The sequence below is a fragment of the Volvox carteri genome (assembly GCF_000143455.1).
Source record: "Volvox carteri f. nagariensis unplaced genomic scaffold VOLCAscaffold_21, whole genome shotgun sequence".
Lineage (NCBI taxonomy): Eukaryota > Viridiplantae > Chlorophyta > Chlorophyceae > Chlamydomonadales > Volvocaceae > Volvox > Volvox carteri.
The window spans coordinates 741,529-753,009 of record NW_003307564.1 but is presented as its reverse complement, the minus strand read 5'-3'; the positions used below and the strand labels follow the sequence as shown (position 1 = coordinate 753,009).

The window sequence follows — 11,481 nt, the reverse complement described above, 5'->3', positions numbered from 1 at the left end:
CAACTTGGTACCACCACAATTCCCTCAAGGCCGCGTGCATACACAACATGCACGATGAAGCCATTGTGCAAATGTTTCCACCTGGCCTGCTCATGAACTCGGCCAACCGACAGCATTTCCGCCGCAGCCGCCTTCACTTTCCCGTTTCTATATGTAAAGCAACCTCTCAAGTTTGCTTAGGATATCAGAGTCACCGCGCAAACCAAATTAGGCGTTGATCTGTTCTTGCCGTAAAACTGGTTCCGGTGTAAGCAGCTGGCTGTGCAGCGTTATGGCAGGAATCTCCGACGAAGCCATGGATAGAAAGCTATTGCTTCGAGCATCAATACTGCTCGAGGCGCCTTGTGGTATTCTGTAGATCCGTACATTCGCCGTTCACAACCGACCACGGGGCCCCAGCCTTCGACCAGTTCCAGCCCTGCACGCACAGCTTGCACTTTGAGTATGCTACAATTCGGTCGTGTGGATTGACCATCTTTATAGGACAAATGTGGATATGCCCTTGCGTGGGCATGGTCAAGGAGGCAGTAAAATCAGTAATTTCTGCAGGGCAAACCTTACCCACGCTGGGTAACCCAACATAGGCATTGAAGTGCGTTTGGAGACATGCACAAATGGAATGAAGCGATCTGCTGCCCATAGAATCTGAGGACGTGGCCTTGCGGGCGTGTTCGGTTGGCACATGTAACGGTGAACGGCAACTGAAGGGTTCTTGGGATGTTGGGAGTTGGGCCTGGCATACAGCAATAGTGTTTTCTAGTCTTTACACTTACAAAGAATACAGGGAATTCACATCAGATTGCCTGTGCAACCTATTGACCTTTGCTCCGGCTGCATAACGTTAATGTAGAAGCGTCTTAACAAATTGCAAGAAACATTGCCAACCTAGGTTATCCGTGCAAAGATTAAACGTGATAATTACTTTGAAGCACGCGGTTATACCTGCGTATCTAGAACCCAACCTGCGGAACAAGCGAGAGAAGGATCTGGTCGTGCTTTACGTCGCCGTAAGTGATAACTCATGCCACCTCGCTCATTGCAGCCTTAGAAGGGATCATCAACAAATTATCCCATGCTTTCGCTCATGCGATATTTCAACTTGTCGCCATGCGTGCCATGCTCCCGCCTGTCTAGCTGACCCGGCAAACATATACGTAATGCATCCAACCTCCTCCCAAACTCCACCCATGCTTCATCCACATTTCCCAAGATGCTCCAAACCTTCATGTACGGCCCAGGACGCATTCATTCAAGTCTCCATCCTCGTATAACTAGCTCTTAATCTCAACCCACAGGCTCTTGGCCACACATCAAACACCCCTGTTGCCAAATAGCCAAAAATGGCTGCAACTGCAGCAGCAGCTCCAGCTGGCTCTGCTGCCGCAGCAGCAGCCGCGGAGGAGGTGGCCGGGCTGGACCGGGTGCTCACGCGCCTAGCACTCACCAATGACGACAAGCTTGAAAAGGTGGCGGATGGAGGGGGGGTTGCCAGAGGGGATGGCAGAGGCAGGGGCAGGCACAAATGAAAGATAGCACTTGAACCGGCGGACGGAAGTTACATTTTAACCTGCAGGACCCTTCCGTACATGATGCCACGTCATTCCTTGGTGGAATCGCCCCTTCCCGAGGGGGAGTCCGTGACACACGTCCGCCGTTCCGTACACCCACCGCTGACACGCCAGCAACTCCCCCCAATGCTCCCCATCCTTCTCCCTTTCCTACTCCCCCCCTCCGCACTTGTACGGAACTTTTAACTTAGAAGATTGCCTTGTTCGTCGGTTCTTTGCTTTTCGCATAAGATGACTTACTGCACCCCCCTTTCCGCCTCCTACGTTATTGGTCTAACCTCAGAGCATTCATCCGTCTTTGGTATTTCTTTTTGTCAATCGTCTGTGCTCCGTCGTAGCCCCCCCTCGTGGCCAACCCAAACCGTCAGGCGGTGCAGTCGGTGCCAGGGGGATTTGAACTCCCGCACTGCGCCTTGTGTTCCTTGCGCAAATATTCCCCCTAGCCAACAGTCCCCCCCCCTTCCCCCACCTCACCGAACCCCGTCAGGTCCTCCAAAAGCTGATCCCGGTGGTCATTGGACAGCTCAAGTCACCCCACCCACCCACATTCAACAAGGTACGGCACATGTACGGCACACAGGCATTGGAATATGTGTGTGTGGGGGGGGTTAAGATCCGGGTGGCGCGGGAAAGAAATGTCTGGTTTGCGCTCCTGGACTGTTCCGGTACCTTCAAGCTTCACCCAGCCTCGTCCCTTATCAATTTGTGTATGTATGTATGTATGTATGTATGAATGTATGAATGTATGTTGTTTTCAAGGTAGATCCGGTACGGCGATGGAAGGGTGGGGCGGGGGGGGCCCGAGGTCTGGATATGGACTGGCAGACAGGCGGGCTGGTTAGGTGCACAGCCTTGGCCGGGGGAATGGGAAAGGTGCATGGGCTGGGAGGGGGCTGGGAGGGGGCTGGGAGGGGAAAGTCGAGCGGCCCCCAGACCGGCTGCTCAAATGTTGGACAGTGGGATCCCCCCCTCGCACACACACCCCACCACCACCACCCCATCACCACCACCTCTATGTCTGCCTGTCTGCCTGTCTGTCTGTCTGTCTGTCTGTCTGTGGTTCGTCTTCCCCCCCAATCCACAACCATTACACCCCCTACTCCCGTTATCGACCCCGAACCCCAGCTGCTGCTGCTGCTGCGGCGGACATAGGCAAGTAACCTTTTTCTTTGTGCAATTTTATCAAATTCATGATATATATTTTAAAACATATTACCAAATTAAATTTATGAAAAAATAATCCTCGCACCCAACGCCCCAACCATGTGTTATCAGGTCCGAGAAATCCTGTCTCACGTGAACAAACGGCTAAAGGTGGGTTTTTTTGCAACACGTGTTTGGAACCACGTTGCTGTCTTTTTCTCTCTGTGTCCGTCGATAGGACTTAGTTCGAATGATGGGTGTGCATGCGGTAGTTGAGCTGCTGCTGTACGACATGTCGTATCCTGCTTCCTTTGCAGGGCCTCCCAGCGATGCAGCTGCCCCTGGCTGAGCTGGTGGCATTGTACCGGAGCGATACCCCCCCGGGTAATTAGAGCAGCTGTGGGGCCGGGAAGGGGGGGGCTGTGTGTGTGTGTGGGGGGGGGGGGGAACTGAGAGGGGGGGCTGGGGGATGATATGATTACATGCACAAGTCGAAAGAACTGACCTCCGACATGTCAAGGAGGTGAAGGGAGGGGGGAGGAGGTGTGGGCCAAGAGGGGTTCAGCCCCAATTGAGGGTTTGTCGCGATGGGAACTGCAATTTGCGGCGTCCTTGCGTTTGTACGGCATCTGTAGGTACAACTGTCACGCAGTACAGCTTGGTACGGAACTTTGCGCTGGTGTACGCGGAGATGGCGTCGGAGCGGGCTCCGGGACCTGACAGGCTGGCGGCGGTGAGAGAGGAAAAGTCGTGTGTCGTACATATGTGCGTGTGTGTGTATGTGTGTCTGTATGCTTTGTGCAAAACCGTGCCGCGAGAGGGAAATGGCGCCCGGAGTCAGCGGCGGAGTAAGTTTAAAATCGCTGATTTAAAACTTTCAGAATTTTAAAAAAATTCTAAAAGATAGGTGACGACGGAGACAAGCGAGACTCGTACCTGTGTACGAACGTGTACGTGCCTACGGGTACCGCAGTTGTACATCCCAATGTACATCTTCTCCTGGCCCACCCACCACCGCATACCCTGTCTGTCCAAAACACGTCCCCTCCCCCCCCTTCACCCCTTCACCCCCTTCACCTGCAACACCCCCCTCAAAACCCTTCGAACCCTGCAATGCAGAATGACTTCGCGCCCCTCTACACCTCGGCCCACAAGCGGCCCCCGCTTCCCCGTGTATGTGTATTTGTGTACTACAATCCGCCACACCCCGTATGCACGGGAAATGCGCCGGCGCCTACCCCTCAACACCCCCTCCTACCCCCTCCTACCCCTCAACACCCCCTCCTACCCCCCCCAGCTCCCCTCGCTGCTCCCGGACATATCCCGGCGGCCTGCCGACCATCAGGCCATACTGCTGCGTATTGCCGCAGCGGCACTGGAACACCAGCCGCCGCCGCCGCCGGGCGCCAACGTCAGCGTCGCCGTCGGCGGTGGCGGCGGCCTTGGTGGTGGTGTAGCTGCCGTACCGGGTCTGATGGCGTCGTCGTCGTCAGTAGTGCCGTCGAGCGGCTCGATTGCGTCCACGACAGAGAATGGGACTTCGGAGCAACCCCTGGCGGCGGCGGAGGCGGCGTTGCGGTCCAAATTTCCGTACTTGGCCGACAAGGCAGACCGAGACCTGTTGAGTGCGGGGGGAAGCGGGGTTCAGAAAAATGAACACACGGTTTTGATGGAGGGTTAATAAGAGGGACATCTCAAAGTATGAAAGAGGAGGGTGTACGACTCTCGGGGGGTTAGGGTGTTGGAGGCAACAACGACCCGACGCTGGGCTAGACGAAACACGCCTCTTGCCGTACATTGGGCTCTCTGTATCCTAGCTTTATGGTGTTCATGTTCGTACCTGTTAGATGTTCTGTACGGCAAGCAAGTACGGCTGTGGCTTAGGTAAACGAACGAGGCGTTGTTGTTGCCTGCCTGATCCTGAATGCGGGTTGCCCCAGATGTCCAGTTGGTCGGTGTCCAGTAGGAGAAGCTTCTGCGAGTCCGAGTCGTGCGCGAGTCAGATCTGACCGCCCTGGACTTCCCGCCATGCTCTGCGCTGCCTACCCCTCTCCCGGGCAGTTAATTCCTTGTTTCCTTGCATGCGATTTCCCCCCCGACCCCCCGGGTACTTTTGTTCGTGTATGTGTTTTTGTTTTTCTTCCCGTAAAAAAGAAGCGGGTCAGGGTCAACAAGCCGCTCCCCGCCCACCCCGCCCCGCCCCGCGCTTTCCCTTTGTACTGCTGGTTGTGCTATTCCTGACATTGCTGTGTACGGCAGGTTCTTGTCGTACGGCCTGAAGCTGATGCTGTACGTGCCACGTGTCTCCCGGGCGCCCGCCACCCCGCTGGCGGCTGGTCAGGTGGGGGGAGGGTTGGGTTACTGGTGCTGGTGCTGGGGAGAGAAAACACCGTGTGGGGTGTTGGGCTGGGGGGGGAGGTGGGAATAGGAGGTGTTTCGATGTCCCGTGTGCCGAAGACCGAGTGTGTGTGTATGTATGTATGTGTATGTAGGTGTATTTCTGACTGAAGGCTGTACGTCTTGTTTACCACCCCCGTGCCCCCGTGTCCGCGCATCCACACACTCGTGCAGGCGGCAGCAGCGGCAGCAGCAGCCGCACCTGTCCCTGCTACTGCCGCCGCAGCCGCTGCTGCTGCTGCTACTGCTGCGCCGCCGCCGCCGCCAGGTCTGAGTCCAGCAGACGTGAGGCAGCTAGAGGCCAAGGGGGCCCCCACTCCCGAGCAGGTGGGCCGTACAGAGGGGGAGAAAAAAAGAAAAAATGGGCTGTGGTGGGATTCGAACGTGAGTGGGGAATAGGAAATGGCAGGAAGAAGGAGAGCTGCTGCGAGGGGGCGAGGGAAAGGTTAGGGAGAGCAGCAGAAGTGTGCAGTCGGGGTGTGGTTGGGAGTGTATCGTGGTATGTGGGTGTGGGTGTGGACATGCACAACATATTCCCTAACCATGCGCACATTTTTTGGTTGTTGACCGTTATGTTGTTGTTTCCTGACCTTTGTACTAACGTTCGCATTTGACTTACACACACACAAACACACACGCATTCACACACATACACATACACATACGCACCCCCGCACCCCCGCGCCCCCCCCATCTCTCCCCGGGTCTTAGGTGGTTCGTCGCAAGTTGGGTTTCCTGAACCTGCTAGCTGCTGCGGGTGTTGGCGGTGCGTTGCTGCCCGTGGGGGCGGTGTTGCCGCACATGATGGTGGGTGCAACCGACCCGGCTGAGCTGGTGGCACGGTGAGATGGTGCTGGGGGCAAGTGTTTATGTATGTGTATGTACGTATGTATATATGTATGTGTATTTATGTATATATGTATATAGGTATGTATGACCCCATCCCCGCGGCACGCAACCCACTCCCGAACCAATTTTTCTCCATACCAGTAATAACACCCCCCCCAACCCCCAGTCGTGCGGAGGAGCTCCTGAAGAGATCCGCGGCCCTGGATCCAAATCGCCCCGCTGCGAATCTAGAAGATCCGGAACTTGTACGACAGCTCCTGAAGCTCTTCCATGGGGGCGCCACACGGCTGTTCTTCGACGGCACTGGAGAGGAAGGCGGCGGCGGCGGCGGCGGCAGTACGGCAATGGCAGCGCCGCCTGCGGACCTTGTGGCGTCGCCGGCGGCAGCTGCGCTGCGGTCGCGGCTGGTGTCGGTTTTTTGCAGGTATGTACGGATAATACGGCAGTGTACGGCAGTCACGATTTCTAACTCTGTGATAGATCTTGTTGTCTGTTACCACCACCGAATGGTGCCGCGGAAGCAAAGTAGTCGATTACTTCAATACTGCCGTTAACTCACTTTCGCCTCTAAACCGTTTTCGGTGCAACGATGATAACTATGGGTAATGATTTAATTGAATTGTACAGCACTTCTAATGTCGTACTACTCGTCGTACATTTCTCCCTTGTACGGCGCAGGAGCATCCTATTCGCCAACACCTTCCCCGCCTCGCTGCTCACAGTGCAGGTGGGCCCTATGGGGTACGCCTGTGTGCGTACGTACGTACGTATGTATGTATGTATGTCCGCGGTGGTCAATTTGACGAACGTGAAGGGTGGTGTCTAGGCTTGTATGTGTGTGCCCTCGTGGGGCCCCATCCCTCCATCCCTCCCTCTCCCCCGCCTTTCACTCCCAAACACCCATGCAGCGCAACACCACGACCGCATTCTCACTGTGCGTCTATTCGCGACGTATTTCTGCTATCCCAGCTAAGGGGGGTCTTCACACCCCCTAAACGGACGCCTTTCGGTCAGTTCTACGTCTGGTACACTCTTGCCCTGGCAGCAGCTTCACTCGTTTGTGGTTCGTCTTTACCCCCTAAACCCCTCACCCCCCTAAACCCCTCACCCCCCCACCACTCCCACCTCCGTCTGACCCTGCCGCTGGTTTCCCCCGCACCAGGACTGCGTCATGCCGCCCAGCGGCGGCGGCGGCGGCGGCGGCGGCGGGGCTGTTGCTGGCGGCGGAGGGGGTGCGGGTGGCGGCGGTGGAGCTGGCGGCGCCGCCATGACGGGCGTGTTCGCCCGGCTCCGGCAGCAGGGTCTCGAGCTGTGCGTGTGGGTTTTTAAGCACGCGGCCCGGCACCAGCTCAAGGCCATGGGCCCCGTGGTGTTGCAGGTAGGGACTGGGGTTAGGGCTCCGAGTGCGTCTGTCTGTATGTATGTATGTACGTAAAGGATGTGGGGGGGGGTAGGAAAGGATGAGCAGACCTCCCCCCGGGGTTGCCTAACTCGAAATGGGTCACAGATGGGCATTTCGGAACTTGTGGTACCTTTTCAATGCAAAGCCTCGTGGAAAGAGAAACAGTTAACCTAATAAGGGGGAGGAGGAGGAGGAGGAGGGGGAGGAGGAGAATGAGGATCGCCGTTGGAGGATGACCCAGGGGGGGGGGCAGCGGGAGCGGCGGCTCACCAGACGCGATTTGCAGACCGACGTCAGGGGTGTCGTGTCCGTACGACATCCCCCTAGCACCCCCGGTCGCCGTATATCTCCCCCGTGATCTCATTCCCGTACGACATACCCCTTTTCCCCCTTTCACGGCACGTAAACCTTTCTTGTAACATCTCCACCGTCACCCCTGGGCTGGACCTGGACCTTGCCTCCATAGGGCCTTCTGGACACACTGGACGGTACGGCACCCTCCACCCCGGGGGGCCCTATGGACAGCCCGACCATGACGCTAAGGGGCTTTGCATACCAGGCGAGTTGGTTGGTTGGTTGGGTTCTGGGTTCTGGAAAAAGGGAGGGTTGAACTAAAGGGGTCCCCTTTAGTTCATGAGAGGTTCCGGAGCGGACAACAGCTGCCTAGAAGGAAAACCCGCACCGTCGTTTGGGCGGTTACATGTTATGTAATGCACACGTGGTTTGATATTAGGGTTTATTATGTCGCTGGCTGGATTGGCTGGTTGATATGGGCCGCTACGGCGTTCTTCCGTTCCTGACCTTTTTGTTTTTGCGTTGCAAACGCATGCTTGGNGGGAGGGGGAAGTTTAGGGGGAGGGGGAGGGGCCCGGGGTCCTCCGCAACCGCCGACCCCACCACAACACCGCTATTGGGCGTCTGTCAGCATGTCGGTTTCAACAGCAACCGCAGCAACAGCAACCGCAGCAACAGCAACCGCAGCAACAGCAACCGCAGCAACAGCAACCGCAGCAACAGCAACCGCAGCAACAGCAACCGCAGCAACAGCAACCGCAGCAACAGCAACCGCAGCAACAGCAACCGCAGCAACAGCAACCGCAGCAACAGCAACCGCAGCAACAGCAACCGCAGCAACAGCAACCGCAGCAACAGCAACCGCAGCAACAGCAACCGCAGCAACAGCAACCGCAGCAACAGCAACCGCAGCAACAGCAACCGCAGCAACAGCAACCGCAGCAACAGCAACCGCAGCAACAGCAACCGCAGCAACAGCAACCGCAGCAACAGCAACCGCAGCAACAGCAACCGCAGCAACAGCAACCGCAGCAACAGCAACCGCAGCAACAGCAACCGCAGCAACAGCAACCGCAGCAACAGCAACCGCAGCAACAGCAACCGCAGCAACAGCAACCGCAGCAACAGCAACCGCAGCAACAGCAACCGCAGCAACAGCAACCGCAGCAACAGCAACCGCAGCAACAGCAACCGCAGCAACAGCAACCGCAGCAACAGCAACCGCAGCAACAGCAACCGCAGCAACAGCAACCGCAGCAACAGCAACCGCAGCAACAGCAACCGCAGCAACAGCAACCGCAGCAACAGCAACCGCAGCAACAGCAACCGCAGCAACAGCAACCGCAGCAACAGCAACCGCAGCAACAGCAACCGCAGCAACAGCAACCGCAGCAACAGCAACCGCAGCAACAGCAACCGCAGCAACACCCCTGCGCTGTGTTTCGGCCCCCCGCTCTCGTAGGCCATAGGCAGCCTGGCTCAACGGGTTCCGGAGCTGCTGCAAACCAGAACCGACATTGCACGGCGCTTCTTTACGGGTGCGTGTCGCGGTGTGTGCGTATGTGTGCGTATGTGTGTGTATGTGTGTATGTGTGTGCTTTAATAAACTGCGCCGCGGGAAGGAAGTGCGAGCGGGTGTGCGGGTGAGGAGAGGTTTTAGGTTTAGAAATCAACTGAGTTGCGGATGAACCACCAAGCCGTACGTGCCGGTATGTATGTATCTATGTATCTTTTTCGTGGTTATCTTTTTGCTCCTCGACCGCTTGTCGCCACGTGTAGCCTGTCTCATATGCCCTTCGTCACTTCTTTTGTTGTCCACTGACCCATGGGTCATGCACACACACACACATACACACAGCTCTCTCGGACGAGCCGCCCGGCGTGAGGGCCGCCGTACAGGAGGCCACCAGCGCCCTATCCCGTGCATTTGTCGTTGCCGTACCGCCACTGCACGCCACGCGCGCGGACGGGGCGGCAACCGCCGGCGCGATGGGGAAGGCGTACGGCGAGCGTACGGCAGAGCTGGACGAGCTGCTGCTGGATAGCGTGCGTAGCCCCAAGGTGAGGACCTTAGGGGGCCTCTTTCGTTTTTTTCCTTTGGGGGACGGGGATGGGGAGGATTCGAAGGTACTTGGGGGCGAAGGGCTTTTCCCTGGCCCTTAGGGGTCCTTCTAAGGTGGACAGGGAGATGAAGAAAGATGGGCAAACATGAAGGCGCTAAGGCCACTGGTGGCATGTATGTATGTATATATGTATGTATGTAAGTGCGGGGTATGTATGTATGTATGTACGTCCGTCTCGCCGCTATCTCCCGCTACCTTCCCCACCAGCCCAAGTACTTCGTGTCGCTGTTTCGCTGTTTTGTTTTGCTGTTTCCCGTACCCTTGCATCGGGCCCCCGTCCACCACCATCGCCACCATCACCACCATCACCACCATCACCACCATCACCACACCACTAACACAAACACAAACACCAACACCACCATTATTACCAACACCACCATCGCAACAAACATCACCAGCACCATCCAGGGGGCCAATCCGCTCTCGCCAACTTCCGTTTCTGTCGACCCGGACCGTCCCGTGCATGCAGGATGCCGTACGTTTGTGCGCCGTACAGTGGGCATGTCGGCTGTTCCCCTTCCAGCACGTGCCCGCTCGATGGGTGCGTACATGTATGTATGTATGTTGTTACAGGGTGGTATTCACCTTCACCAGCGGCCCCCTTTCCCTTAGAGGCAGTTCCCTGCTCTCCCCTGCGAGAGGGGCACCCTGTATGTATGTCCCAGGGGATTGCAGTGTACGGCATTTCGTCTTGTGGATGATTCCCGTGTGATGGATTCCCCCGAAATACCTACCTCGCTGCACATTGGACCGAAGACTTGATCGTTTTCGTTAGACCCCCCCTTCGTGAAACCCTTTAAATTCACTTTCTAGGGGGCCCGCACTTCCCCAGGTTTTACTTGAGCACAGGGCCGATCTCTTGTACCGTATTGTTATCAAACTGTCGTTAAGGGATCCGTACCGTACCATGCCGTACCGCGGTACGATGTGCACATCGAGCTCGCAGATCTGTGTGTTAGCGGCTGGAGACACCAAACACGATGTGCGGGAGGGGGCTATGCGGGGACTAAAGCCGCCACCGGCATCGTCATCATCATCATCATCATCATCAGCAGCAGCAGCAGCAGCAGTAGCAACAGTCGCCGCCAAGCCAGCTGCGGGGGGGGTCGATGTGACCGCCGCAAGCGGCGGAGGTGCCGCCGTCGACGCCGTCGCCTCTACTGGTCAGCTTCCGTCACTGTACGACATGCTGCGCTATGTACGGCAGCGACTTCCCAGGTGAGTGGGAGGGCCGCCCCGCCGTGTATGTTCCCCGCGTCTGTGTTTCGTCGTTCATCTGATTGAATTGACATATGTCGATGTGATCGTGTCTGATCAAAGGGGTCGCTGGAAGGCGCACATTGGTAGTAAGAAAGCGTGTGTGTGTTTTGCTGTTGCACCTTCTCGCCTCGCGGTCACAGCCGAAAATGATACCTCCCCTCATATCGCAACACCCCGCAGCACCCACCCCGCACCGTCTTTGTTTTCTGCCCTGGCTTCTGGGCTATGATCTGAACGTTGGATTCCCCACCTCCACCTCCCCCACCTCCACCTCCCCCACCTCCACCTCCCCCACCTCCACCTCCCCCACCTCCACCTCCTCCATTCCCCCGGGTAACCCACCGTCGCTGCGTGTCTGTCGCAGCTAAGCATGGCATCTCGCTTTCCACAGTCGCCGTATCCTAATAATCGCATAATCCCTTTTTTTTAAAGTCCGCTTTTA

The 11,481-nt window shown here is 56.9% G+C and overlaps 1 protein-coding gene across 1 annotated transcript in view; it reads left to right on the top strand.

The window, feature by feature from the left end:
• Nucleotides 1-1,340: 1,340 nt before the first annotated feature.
• The window catches only part of VOLCADRAFT_91471 (uncharacterized protein), a gene marked incomplete at both ends in the record, with an annotated part of 21,507 nt that continues 11,366 nt past the window's right edge, over nt 1,341-11,481 (top strand). The window contains 15 exons of the mRNA XM_002951014.1: nt 1,341-1,466; nt 2,056-2,124; nt 2,844-2,882; nt 3,029-3,095; nt 3,347-3,444; nt 4,009-4,199; nt 4,971-5,052; nt 5,820-5,950; nt 6,124-6,381; nt 6,680-6,684; nt 6,866-6,891; nt 7,120-7,335; nt 9,116-9,191; nt 9,512-9,714; nt 10,249-10,320. Coding sequence (XP_002951060.1) covers nt 1,341-1,466; nt 2,056-2,124; nt 2,844-2,882; nt 3,029-3,095; nt 3,347-3,444; nt 4,009-4,199; nt 4,971-5,052; nt 5,820-5,950; nt 6,124-6,381; nt 6,680-6,684; nt 6,866-6,891; nt 7,120-7,335; nt 9,116-9,191; nt 9,512-9,714; nt 10,249-10,320 — 1,659 coding nt within the window. The remainder of the gene's footprint in view (nt 1,467-2,055; nt 2,125-2,843; nt 2,883-3,028; nt 3,096-3,346; nt 3,445-4,008; nt 4,200-4,970; nt 5,053-5,819; nt 5,951-6,123; nt 6,382-6,679; nt 6,685-6,865; nt 6,892-7,119; nt 7,336-9,115; nt 9,192-9,511; nt 9,715-10,248; nt 10,321-11,481) is intronic.